Source organism: Odontesthes bonariensis, chromosome 16 (genome assembly GCF_027942865.1).
Source record: "Odontesthes bonariensis isolate fOdoBon6 chromosome 16, fOdoBon6.hap1, whole genome shotgun sequence".
NCBI lineage: Eukaryota > Metazoa > Chordata > Actinopteri > Atheriniformes > Atherinopsidae > Odontesthes > Odontesthes bonariensis.
Window position 1 is genome coordinate 24,108,940 of NC_134521.1, and position 13,902 is coordinate 24,122,841.

The 13,902-nt window shown below is 40.7% G+C and overlaps 1 protein-coding gene across 2 annotated transcripts in view; it reads left to right on the forward strand.

Annotated features, from left to right (window-relative positions):
* The window catches only part of fstl4 (follistatin-like 4), a 228,075-nt gene extending 214,511 nt beyond the window's left edge, over positions 1-13,564 (forward strand). For both annotated transcript variants that reach the window (XM_075486657.1, XM_075486658.1), the window contains 3 exons: positions 2,816-2,923; positions 8,367-8,476; positions 8,675-13,564. In XM_075486657.1, coding sequence (XP_075342772.1) covers positions 2,816-2,923; positions 8,367-8,476; positions 8,675-9,377 — 921 coding nt within the window. In that variant the 3' untranslated portion in view covers positions 9,378-13,564. The remainder of the gene's footprint in view (positions 1-2,815; positions 2,924-8,366; positions 8,477-8,674) is intronic.
* Positions 13,565-13,902: the final 338 nt, after the last annotated feature.

Consider the following 13,902-nt stretch of genomic DNA (forward strand, 5'->3'; position numbering starts at 1 on the left):
GGAGGAGCGTGCGGTTGGAACATCGCATTGCTGCATTTATTTAGTGGGTGGTCAGATAAAGAATTTGGGTCCAGCACTGACAACGACTCAGGTACTGAGCTAGCTTTAATCACAGAGCTGGAATTAGATCAAGCTGAGAGGAAGGTTACAGCAGTACTTTAGTACAAACTCAAACCGAGGTGAATCTGTCAACGTTTTGGGTTTGTTTCCACTCATTCAGTTTTGTTTGATGTCGGTTTGTTAGAGAAGCTATGCAATATTAGGAGTTGGTTTACAATCAGTGGTTTTAACAATTTAACTGCAAGTTTTACTTGAACTTACTTTTCACCCTTTATTGATTGCTGTTTCTTGCTTGTGATTCGTTAAACTAAAAAGTCTTCATGCTGGCGTGTAACACAACTCAATTATCGAAATGACAATTGTTTGATAGTTTAGTGCCTTTCGTTATTGCTGCAGCATTTTGCTGCTATAAGCAGCAGCGTGTTTCTTGGGAGAGCAACACAGACAGGTTGCATCAGGATCAAGATCCCACATGTACCATGTGACCTAATGCAAACCTAATGAGAACGGGTAGTAATGGTCAGAAGTCCAGCAGGAGCAGTTTTAAGAAAACGGTGCCACACGGGGCTGTAGCTCAGTGTCAGTGTCACAGTGGTGACCCTGGAGCTGTGATTAATGCCGTTTTCTTTCACTTTTTTTCAGTTTCATCATCCAGTGCTTCAGCAAACATGAAAAAGCTTTGTGTTTTCTGTAAATGATCATACCATCGTAATGCATTTGATCTTTGCTTTACACAGAATTCCCTCCCTCCCTTACACTACCTCCAACTGTTATTTGGGTGTTCAGATCTGAATGTGTCCTCAATCCCTCAAATGACTGTGGACCCGGTGAAAAACAACCGAAAAGATCCCAAAATAACTTTACAGCGACTAAAAACTGAAAAGGAAGAGCCGAAAGTGCATCAAACTTACACTTTTGTTAACTGAGGCTGACAAAAAAATCAAATGTAGTCAAGAATAATTGTTATGTTAGTCATGTTAAATTAGAAAAACACTTGCAGTCGTAGAGTGACGTGATGTTCCTTTTCCTTGGCCAGCTTGCAGTTACCCAGACAACAGCCAGTCAATTCATTTGTAACTTACAACTGAAACAGTCTGCCACTAATGATGTTTGGTCATAAACAGTTAAAACAACAATTAGGACAACAAAAAAGAAGAACACGTTCCATGATCAGAAAGTGGGCGAGGAGAAAGAAAACACCTTTGACTACATTTTTAGCACCATAGCTTAGTTATTGTTTTGCCAATCTTAAGTGGGATTTAAACTTAAAATCACATCTTTTACCCTCCCCAAAGTAAAAAAAAAAGTTTGCTGAAACATCTCTTTGTACAAAGGGTTCCTGAATTCCTCGGAACATTTTTCGTGTGTTGGACTTTTAAAGGACCGCTGGCTCCCATGCTGTAGCACTAAGGGCCCAGCCTCAGCTTTACCTCTGCTCCCATCATGTGGAAAACGCACACAAACACACAGTTCACCGTCTCCTCGAACCACACATAGGCACATGCTGAGTTGACACTTGGCTGACCGGTGCAATGCAGAGGGCTGGACCTCCCATTACTGAACACAGAGTTTGTGGTCTCGCTCCACTGGTGAGGGCGTCAGCAGCTCCCCGTCCACTCAGCCAGAAGCAGGGTAATGGATTGTGTTATTCCTTGTTGTTGACATTGCGGCAGATCTGAGGCTGAGTGTATTCCCCACTTCTCCCTTCTCACCCGCCGTCTTTTCCTCGTTCCTCTCTACTGTATGTCTGTAGATTATTGCCTTTTCGTTTTATTCTCTCATTGCCATATACCTTCATTAAAACCTCTCCTACAGCAACACTGTAGAAATGCAGGCAACACACTTCCAATTCTACACACTTTCTGCTTAGTATTCCATTGTTTGTTATGATGCACAGGAACTGTATTCCATAAAAATTATGGGTTGAGGGTATATTCTTAAGGCAGGTACCACTGTTTGTGCCACATTCTTTCCTTCACTGCTACCCTGGCAGTTGTAAACAGTCTTGGGAGCAAAGAAAAAAAAAACAATTCAAGCCTGTATGCTTATAAGCAAATGTTAATTTTCTGTGACATCTAGCCTACAGAATCAAATTTGTGAATTAAAAGTTTAAAAGCATTTTACAACTTTCATGTCTTTGAAAACAGTCTCCAACATTGTTTTAAAGCGGTGTCAAACTGATGCTGAGTGAGGAGCGAGAGATTCCTTTTTAGCCCAGTAATTTTGATAAAAGGAAAACACTTTTTTTTAATCAAAGTATTAGGTAAACAGGTTTCAGTGTTCTCTCTCATTCGCCTACAGATGCTCAGAAAGAAAGACATTCTCTAACCCATGAGGCAGTCTCTGAATTAAACATGAAGTTCCCTCACTAAGTGTCAAATCCAGCTTCATAGTGTCGGCACTTCACGTTATTTTGGGCTAGTACAGCATAGCATTTTCTTTCTGAAACGTTTAAGGCCAGCATTTAAGTATTTTACCTTGTTTACAGCCGTGTCCATGTGTTTTTTTTACTTTCTTATGTTTTTACCACCGGTGGATAAATGGAAATACTTATTCAGGACAATATCCATTAATGGACAAACTGGGTAATGATGTCATTTGTTCAGAGATATCTCAAACATTAGACATACCTGGAGCTTTTCCAGTTTTTCTTAAACTATTGTGAGTTTTCACTATCATGATGTGAGCTTTATGTGTGCAAATTTAAAAATGAGTAAATTCAAACTTTGTACCACACTCTCTTTCTGTCCTGCAGGTAGTAGCAACAGATCCTATTCCAGTGAAGGTGCTCTATGACAAATCACATGACCAGGTGTGGATTTTAACATGGGGAGATATGGACAAAACCCATCCAACACTTCAGGTAAGAGGAAGGTTCAAAGAAGAAATTTTATGTTCAATTTATTACAAGTTAACACTATTTCCTGAAGTCCGGTGACTTGCTTTGGTCAAAACATCACAGAGAGACGGCACCTTTCTTTCCACCTGCGTTCACAATCTTTAAAATGAAGCAGGAGATTATTCCACATAAATCCAGCTTAGAGCAGCTATAAAACTATGAAATAGCTCTCTTTTGTCACTGTCTTATTTCTACACAGACTTCTGCACTGTGTATATTTGCTAACACTGATGAACAATTATATACCTGGGAGGATATAATCTATTTAAGCTGCAGGATGTTCACCAAGTGAGGAAAAGTGCCTCATAACTAATTGAGCTTATTTGTGCACCTACATCTCTGTATATGTAATTAAAGTATGTTGTGTGGCAGAATCTAATCTATATAAGTTTTAGAACATTTACCAAGCCAGCAAAACAGCAATTCACAGCTGCAATGTTTGTCCCCTTCCCTTTGGACCAATGGTATTGGAGGCTTCACAAATGAGAAATGATCACAGGTGTGGTTTTATTTAATCCTCCTCAGGGGAGTGGGCGAGATGAGGGAGAAAAGATAAGGAGGTAGGGAGTGTCGAGGAGTTGGAGGGGAGAGGGAAGGGACCAGAACTGGTACCTTGGGAGAGGTGGGATGCTGTTTTTAAAGTGGAAAAAGCTTGTGCGTTCCTCTTTGTGTAGTGGCAGAGGATACTTCCATGAGTAAAGCCACCAAGGGATGTCATTGTAATCTCTGAAATAGACACAAACATGTGTATTGTTTTGCTGGGTCCCATTATAGTCATGTGAGATGTTGTGCTCAGTCTTTATGGTTTGGGGACGTGCTGTGCCTGTTCATTATGAAGACTGCAGAGGGATAATACACAGTAGTTTATTATTCTTCCGTTTTTGAATGAATGTTTTGAGCTAAATGACTTGTTTGCAAGTGATTTATTTTTTTTTTTTTCCCCGTGCACTTGTTGGTTTTGAGCAACACTGGTTAAATATTCAATCAAATCAGCAGTTGTTTAGCAGTTAAATATCCTGCCATCCTGTGACAAATAGCTTTAAAAGTTGCACATATTCATGCTTATTTAAGGTACAATGTAAGAGACACACTATCATACTTAGATTTTTTTAAAGAAATTTGAAATTGTTTTGGATCAGAAAAGGTGCCACTATAAATTGGCAACAATAAGTAGTGAAAAAACAGCCATCTGCGTGTGGGTTTTATCAGTTTTCTGCTGATTTCCAATCTGCAGGGCTAAAGCTTTAATTTCCCTGTTCCTGTTTTACACCTTTTCTTCACAAAATGTGTACCAGCAAGATTTGTTTCTATTTAGTTGTCACAGCTCATAGTGATTACAATGGGGTTGTTTTACACCTAAGCCAGTTGTAATCTTAAATAAAGCAGAAAATTCTATTAAAGGATGTTTTTAATTGGAGACAAAACAATCTTCTGCTCCTATAATCTGAACCGAGCGCAGAGAGCGGCTTTGCAGACATTTTCCATTTTATTAATTTCTTCTCTTTCCTGCATTGGTTCAGAAGTAATGAATAATTAGTGAGAAGGGCATGAATCTATCAAAAATGCAATTGCAGGGAAGCCGCATAATGAATTGTAGGCCACGTGGATCACACCGCAAATAAATGGTCTGATAATGTCATTATCATTTGGAGTGAAAGTAATTGACCTGTTCAGCGGCAGCCTGTCGCTACCAGGGGCTCGGCTTCGCTTCAGCGGATCATACATGTGTATGAGTGTGGCTCTCCAAGCACTCGTTGGGTGTAAATGTGTGTAGGTGTGCATTCCTCCGAGTGTGGGTTTAAGGAAGGTGCAGTAGTTCTGTGTAAATATCAGAGGAAATGTGATTGTCAATTCATTAGGAAAGACAAATGGAGGAATCTGCGAGACGGAGAGAGACTTGGCCTTTCAGATTGTCAGTCCAATCTGCATCACCCTGACAGGAAGATATGCAGCTCCCAGGCATGTTGCTGTTTCCCTGTGCATGCACACACCAGGGCTGCATGATAGCATCGACAGCACACACAGCAGTCAGGGTATCGCTGACACATCACAGGTCATACGAATATCTGATCTGCAAATTAGCGTGCATTTACAATTGTGTGATACATGTCTTAGGGAGGAGAAATATTTATTTAAGCTGGCAAATTACTGACCTTGAGCCTCTGAGTCTCTAAAAGAATCCTTTCTAAACTGTATTGCTCACCAGGAGTGACAAAATGACTAATTCAAACATTTAGTTTAACATGCAATACCAGAGGCAATATTAAAGGGATATGCCACGACCCAGGCATTGTCCGAATCTCATAGCACTGGCCACTGCTTGGTTGCGCGTAATACATACATGCTAGCATCGCCACTGGAAATATTTCGCCCAACGTGAATTAATTTACTTGATTTACCTTCTAATTACTGTGTGAGTGGTGTACTTTCACATCGAGTGCAAATGACTGTGTAAATCTACAGTGAAGGGTTGGTTTGCTCATGTCGGTTTGGGAACTAGTTTCAGGTGCGGAAAACACAGCCGAAGCACACTCCCCGCTACGTCATTGGGAATCCCTCCCCCCCCCCCACCCCCCCCCCCCCACCCACCCACCCACCCACCCACCCAACCCCCCCGGCTGCTTCACGCTGGTTTGTTTGAAGAAAGCAGGGGTGAGGATTCCCAAAGACGTAGCGGGGAGTGTGCTTCGGCTGTGTTTTCCGCACTGGAAACTAGTTCCCAAACCGATATGAGCAAAGCAAGCCTTCTGTGTAAATTTACACAGTCATTTGCACTCGATGTGAAAGTACACCACTCACACAGTAATTAGAAGGTAAATCAATTAAATTAATTCTCGTTGGGCGAAATATTGCGATTGGCGACATTGGCAGGATACACTTAATTTGGCCTGGGGGTGGCGTATCCCTTTAAAGTACCTTGTAAGATGTATTTGATTTCCTATTATGACACAAATACATGGGATCATTGAAAGAATTCCATCTTTTTAGATGTATTCAAGCTTCAGAAAAAAATCCTATTGTTCTTCAGTAGAGTGAATAATACTGAAAGAGAGAAAGCACTCAATCAGATCCACACCTCCCTCTGGTATTAGGCTGTGCAATGAGGCAGGAGCAGAGTAAAACTCAATTGGGCTTCATTGCTGAAGGTGTGGATATGAAATCCAAGGATGAGCAATAACAAAGGGAGGCCTTTGGCATTAAGTGGAGAGCATCTGCAGCCCGGAAGATCACAGCATGTATTCTAAGACCACAGCCTTGTAATACATGAGTGATTGAGCCTCATTACCTCCCATCTTTGCATTCTGCAACTGTTTGAAAGAATTCCTCCATGTCTTTCAGTGTGTAAGAAGCAGGCTGTTGACTGTTTTTGAAAATGAAAGATGAATAAAATTCAATTAAATCAATTTTTTTCCTTGTGTTTGTTAGTTTTGAGGAGGGACGTTTTCGTTGAGCTCCTCACCCTTGAAAAAATATTTTGCATGATATTACAACATTTGCCGAGCTGTCTACAGAACGAGGCACACTAATCTTTTGCTATTCCTGTGTTGTTATGAAGTTCTTCTTCTTTGTAGTGGATGGGAACTGTGGAGCATGTTCCCACTTACGTGTAGGGGTGATTTGATCCCCAACAGCATTGTGTGTGGGTGTGTTAGTCCAGCTTTCAGAGGTTTGATTTTGTATGATATTCGTCAAAGTAACATATTTACTTGCATTTTAAAATATATATATATACACATATATATTTTTTCTGGTGTCACAAAAATGTGCTTAGGAACCGTCTCAGTTGATTGTCGTCACACCAAAAACCCGCTCCTAGCTAATAGATTTAGCAAAATGTTTGTGTTTTCCCATAAACAGACAGCTTGGAGGCTGGCAGCAGGGATTCTTTCATGATCAGGAATGTTGTGAGAATCCAGCAGCTTCACTTGGTAAAATTAAAGCTGAAATTGCTGAACTTGTTTACTACTTGCTTAGAATAAATGAAGTCCTATCAAACATCTCACTCGTCCTTGACTCAGATCTGATCATGAACGCCTCCATGATTAAGAGTGTGTCACTGACAGGGTAGAGACTCCCTGCACTTCATAAAGATGCTGATTCAGTGCCAAAACTGTGACATGAGAGATGAGGCTTTTACTGTTGTTTGTGCTTCTTAGACAACCATTGCTGAGTGAGATGGTGTACAGAGAACGGAAACAGAGCCACATATCATCAGCTCAGGTCATGCACTGCAGATGTTTATCTGTTTTAGGATATATGGGGGTGTCACCTGAACAAGCTCTGGTGGTTAGGACCCGACAAATGAGCCTTCCAATCTATGAAAAGAAACTAGCGGCATGGCATGCTGATGAGGCTGGTTGCTTCTCGAATCAGACGCAACTTTGAGCAGCACAATACAACACCAGATCACGACTGGATGTTTGAGGCTGATATTTCAAAATATAGTACTTGTTTAAACATTTAAACTTACCAGCTTTCTGGGGTGGATAATTACAGGTGTAAAGTTCCTTAGATAAACATTTGAGTATGGAGGAAACCTACACAACAGATAAGTTTCTTTCAAACATGCCACTGAAAAATGTATCTGTATTCACAGAGGGCCTTGAGCTCTATTAAAAGCACTTGATAACCAGAGGAAAATGGGATTACAAATGAAGGACAAGCTGCATTTCGGCCATCAACTGCTCACAATAACAGTCTACCAACTGCTTATAATGATTAACAAAATAATTTGTCTGAGATCTTGTATGACACTCGTTTGACACAGTAAGAAAACAGCCATCCAGTAATAAATTGAGAAAAAACTGATAGTTTGTTTCAAAATAATAATAAAAAAAACCACGAAAAATGTAAACTTTCTTTAGCCTGACAAAGTAGGAATGAGTGAAAACTTCCCCAGAGGAAAAGGTGAGCTTGCAGTTTTGCTTGGATAAGTTGCATTTCTGAAGGAGTAGCTTCTCAGCGGTGGGTTTTGTAATCCACACACGTGACCTGGATTTGGATAGTCCAGCCGCAGGTCGCTGCGAGACATTAATGATTAACTCTGCAGCAGAAACCAATCTTTAATAGATAGATACATAGTCTTTGATAAAGTCTTCTCTAGATGAATGGATGATAGAAAATTCACCTAGACTTCAGGAAGAAATGGCTTTGGTTTTTCATGCTGGAAGAAGACATCACTGAAACATGGGGATGAGGAGCAGCAAAGACATCAATATATTAAATTCAATTTTGAACTCCAACTTTGTGTTGTAACAGGCAAGCCACCAACATCTGTTTTGAGCCCCACCATCTTTTATCTTTGAGGAATTAAATCAAAAGCTTCAAAAAATGTACATCTCAGTGATAATCAAATGTTTGTATGTCAGTGCTTAACAGTGCTGTTGTCCTTTGCTTTCTTTAACAGGTAATTCTCCAAGCCAGCGTTGGGGAAGTTCATCGTGTCATCCGCACAACTTTCCAAAGGGTGAACGACTTCTTCATCCCTCCAACTAACCTCATCATCACTCATGTGAGGTAAAGCGGCCCGCATTACGCCACCTCTGGCCTTAAAATCACCAGCAGCCTTACTGCTCGCTCATCACAGCTGTCCTTCTAAAGTACAGGAGAAAAGAGCAAATGAGAATTCTAATGAGAATCTACATGTGTATTAATCTCTTCCCAAAAAAAACCTTGAAAGGCAATTAACCTCTCTTTTGAACTTTGTCGATGTAGGTTTGCCTTCGTTTTCCTCAAAAATGAACCTGCGGTACACAAGATTGATCTGGAGACCTTCCACCGCATCAAGACCATCAGTCTGAAGAACTACAGCTGCGTACCGCTCAGCATGGCCTACACACACCTCAGCGGCTTCTACTTCATCCAGTGCCAGAGCAAGAGCCTTCTGCACCCCCCACCTCAGCTCCTCATCGACAGCGTGACCGACACCGTGATCGGTCCGAACCGAAACATCACAGGTCAAGCTTACGTGTCACCAGACGGCCGCTACATTGTGACACCTGACCCGCAGAGCTCAAAGCTGATAGTACAGACAGTGTCGTTCCAGGGAGAGCTGGGTCTGAACCAGGAAGTAGATGAGCCTGTGGATGTCTCCGATCTGGTTTTCCAGCCCTCCTTCACCGAGTCCAACCAGCATGTAGTCGTAGCCACCTCAGGCTCAGGCACGGACCTGCTGTTTGCTGATCTGTCCTCGGGCCGCACAGAGGTTCTCCGGAGCCTCAAGGAGCCCCTGGCCCCACAAGCCTGGCCCTGGGGAGGCCCTAAGAGAGTGGTGGTTTCCAGTGGGTTGTTTGGACAGTACCTGGTGACTCCATCAGTCGAGTCCCTCTTTGTCCTGAACGGAAAACAGAGAACGCCGCACTGTGAGGTGTCAGATATCAATAGAGGAAACACAGTTGTCTGGGTCGGTGAGGTATGAGGTGAAAAAGGGGGGAAAAAAGAAAAAACAAAAAGGTGACATAGAATTAGTGAAAGAAATAAATGAAAAAAAAAATGAAGGGTGGAGATCAGGCCAAATGACCTAATATTAAGATTTATGTGAAGATGCGTTGTGGACTAAACCCTGGGAGTGTGAGAGGGAAACATGCCTGGGTTTGCTGAAACAAAAGTACACCTAAAAATAGAGTAATGAGAAAATATTAGGAGAACCTGTTGTGATATTCCTATTGGGAGAAAGTGTCAATACCTTTCAGTGCAACAGTGATCTATGTGCACTAAACTATACAGAATTGTACATTATTGCACTTCCTTCCATGTTATCACAGCAAATAGGTACCTGAAGAGGGGTTATTAACAAACTACGAACTATGCACAATGCTCACTTTTTTTAGAATTAAAAGCTTTCAAGTTTTTATTTGTTTCAACGATGTTTGTCGTTTTCACCAGTGCTGCATATAATCACCACAAACTGTCTGTCCTGTCTGCCGTTAGTGTGTATGTGTTCTGAGTCTTTTTAAAAAGCTCCCGACACCATCTGTTTACTTGCCTTTGTCATGGTATTGTAATGTACTCTCCCTCTGAAAGCTTTCATTCTCCTCAAACCAGCAGAGGTTGGCTTTATGCACATGTGTAAAACCCTCTATTTACGTTGTCTATCCAAAGAGCCCAATTGGTCCATTAACCGTCGACGATGGATGTTTCGGACACTGAGGAAACGAGAAGTCCATCCTCTGGTCTCTTGCAACAGTATAATGCCCCCCCCCCCTCCTGTCTCTCACATTTAGCCTGAACCTGCAGCACAGCTCTGTGCTGCAAAGCCTGAAAAATGCCACTTATACCACTTAGCAGATCCCCTCAGGGTAATGACTTTGGTTTGTACCGACCCATATGCCAAGGCCGAGCCAAAGCAGCATAAACTCCACTATTTGGTGGGCTGTGAGCATCTGTGCACCCTCTCAGAGAGCCGCGCATCAATATCAAACATTCAAGTCAGGGAGACGTGAAATGTGGTAATTAATAAGAAATAGAGATTTTATTTGTAACCGTTTAGTCATCATCCAAAACGTTGAGGATAGAGGATCATTTTTATCCAGCTTAGAAGCTCAATTCAAAACTAGTAATGAGTCACATTTAGTCTTATGTAATATGTAGTGGACTGCTGATTGTCAGATAATATAAACAAGTTGTTTCTTTCTTTTTTTTTTATCATTCTGAAAGTGTATACAAACAAAAAAAACTGTCTCAAGACAATAACTGAATTAACACCAGCAACTTTTCCACTCCTGGAATAGCACATGCTTTCTTTCTGTGGTTGGACTGCATTGTTCTCTGTGTTATTGTGTTTTTCCACTGGCACTAATCATCACAATGATGAGCCATTAGCAGCAAGACAGCACTGCAGCTTCTGTGCAGTTGTAATAATGACTGGAACCATAATGTCTCTCTAAGCACTTCTGCCTCTTGACAGCGGTGCTCGTCTACACATGAATGCTTAGCTCGGACGACACAAAAGCTTTTACTGGTTTTGGGGTAATGGCCTTTTCTTTCAATTGTTGCTCCCAAAAAAAAGAAGAAAAAAAAGTGAGCTGTAAGATTTGCAAACATGTTGATTCTAGTTGTGAGAAAATCCTAAAATACTCAGCTGCTTGACTTTACCTGGGTGGGAATTGAGGAAGAATATATGTAGAAAACTACATCAGCAAATAACCCATTGCATTTCTGGAATGTTTGCTGGCTTTTAACAACAGCCAGCCTTTACGATGCATTTCACCTCACCAGCAAAAAAGATGAGAACCAAAACAGTATCCAAATATATTAGAGAGCAACACAATGGGCCACAAGCAAAGACTAGTCGTATCAACAGTGATTTCATTATTGAACCACAGACTGTATTTAAGAACAGGGTCCAGCCCAACATGATGTCACCCGTTTGTGTGATAACAGCTGTTTTTATGCCTGAAATTCAGCATACAGTTGTTTTCATCGTGGTCTTTCTTAAGCCAGAATTGATCAATATTTTGACAAAAGAGAGGGGCTGGAGAGTGATTATTTAAGCCTGACTGAGTAAAAAAAATATATATATACCTCCCTTTTCAGATATAAAAGCAGCTCTTTTGAAAATTACCACCAATATACTACGCAGGAACAGAGCATCTAGTTAATGGCTCCATAATGACCTGTTATGGTCATACAAATGTTGAATTTTGTGAGTAAAGTTGAAGTTTTTAATGCATTTTTGGAGACAGCACCGGTGGTACTTAGAGGCACTTTGGCATTGGCTTCACTTTGACGGTGATTGACAGCTGATGTCGTGGCTTCTTTTACACACAGCTGCAACTGTTTCTCTTGCAAATACAAGAGGAGGATTTCATGGCCAAATGGAAGTCAAATGTAACAGTGAAAGGTGTTTTAACAGCTGTCAGAGATACGCATTTCCTAAAACTCTATGAACCTCCTGAACTGACAAGTTGTTGAAACAGAAATGTGCCTCCAACATTAAAGAGCTTTTAACATTAAGTTCATCTTTCATCAGTCTTTTGGTTTTAATAAATTCAAACTCCAAATTCAAGCAGATTAAGGCATTCTGTGACATCAGAACAAACTTGTCTAACTAATTTGCGTGACAGGTCGGAACTGCGCGAGAATTGAATTAGTGCAATGAAGTAGGAGGTGAGATCATGTTTTAAATCAACTTCTCTGTCAAAAGTCATGGACAATTTCATTTTATAAAAATAATTTTTATTTTCTCACTTCAGTTCTTTCTCTGACGGCTGCACAATTACTTCTAGATTATTTAAAACACCGCAAATTACATTAGCAGGTTTTTAACTATTGAATATAAATCTCTATAGTGTGAAGCTTTTTTTTTCACAATCTGGTAAAATTTATGAATGTAACTTTCTTAGGTAACGACACCTCATTGAGACGTAGGACAAGCAATTTGCAACGTGCAGCTGAGTGTTGAGGTGAATCCGGCTTCGAATGAAAACAGCCTTGCATGAAGACCATTATGAACTTGCTCTCTAAATCGCAGCGCTCCAGAAACGAAGCTTAATACTTATGACATGCAGTAAATGATGAGAGCACAAATACTCACAGCCTTTGAGATTTTTGCTGGCTGGCTCTGGCGGGCCGAATATGTTTGAAAGTAGAGAGATAAATGACGTATTTATCTCTACAGAACAAGATGTCAAAGTTCAGCTTTAGAGTGTTTAGTTTGGAGTACACTGTATCTGCTAGTGCGTGATCACCCCCTTTCACAAACAACGACCCAAATTAATATTAATCATCGTTTCCTAATGCGTGATTGTGCCTGTAGCTCCACAACACGATGCGGTGTGTAGGGTAGCTGTAAGAAAAGTAAACACGGGAGTGAAGCAGATTTGTCGTTCTTGTTTGTGACTTTAGTATTTGCTGCTAATCTGCCATGAAAACCTTTCTGGTTTGAAACTCTGTCTGATGAGCTTTTTGAGGGTGTCGAGACAACATTGTTGATAGTATTTCTTAGACCACTGTTGCACTGAGGAGAGATATATATATCTGACATACATTAATGCTACCTGGGAGAAAATATGTTGAGCCGTTATTCTAGTTTTCATAAAAAAAGATTCAGTCCCAGAGGCTTCCTAAAATCACAACTCCATTCAAAATCGCACCCTTGTGGCTCTGAATGAGTATCCTACCTTATCAGCCAGCGCCGAGACATGCATGTAATGAAAACAGATCTTCAACATGACTACCACTGACCTCCCAGTGATCTCTCACAGTCACTCACAGTTTACAGTTGCTTGTGAAAAAAAAAATAAAAAAAATCACTTTTTTTGCCCTCTTTTCGTCGCACATCTGCAGCAGTAAAACATCGCTACTAGAGCCAAGGAGAGCAAGAGCAAAGACACTGCACCTGTGCTTGCTGATCATATTGGCTAGCTCATGTTGTTTGTGTGGATCTACCCTCGGTGTCACATGACTATTTCTGAACCTCTCCTTTCACCCTGAAGTAAGGAGCTGCAGAGCTGAACCGCTTGGTGTGATAGACCTTGATAGGAACCACTGTTGTAGATAACATTGTTCATGTTTAGAACACGTTCAGACATGACAAAACTGACTGTACAGTTTTCTTTATGCATTTTGTGTGTTCTGGTTTATGAGGGAATTGTTTTGTAAGAAAAAAATGGAATTAAATATATTGTAAAAATCAGTTTTCAGTGTGTTAAAGAGTCTTTTATTGATACCCATGGCTGCAACAAGGAATCCTTTTAATTTCCCAATAATGATCGGTTGATGTCATTGAAATATATAAGGAAGGCATGCAATGTTTAAACGGATTTTGTGGCTTTGCTGCTTGAAGAGATATAAAAGGATTATTCAATCTTGACATGATCTTTTCAGGAATGCTGACAAAAACCAGACTCTAATTCCTCTTCTTCAGGGCAACTTTATAGGTCAGCCACCTAATCCATTGCATGATTTTAATAATTGTGTAGATTCTGGTTTCTTTCATGTGA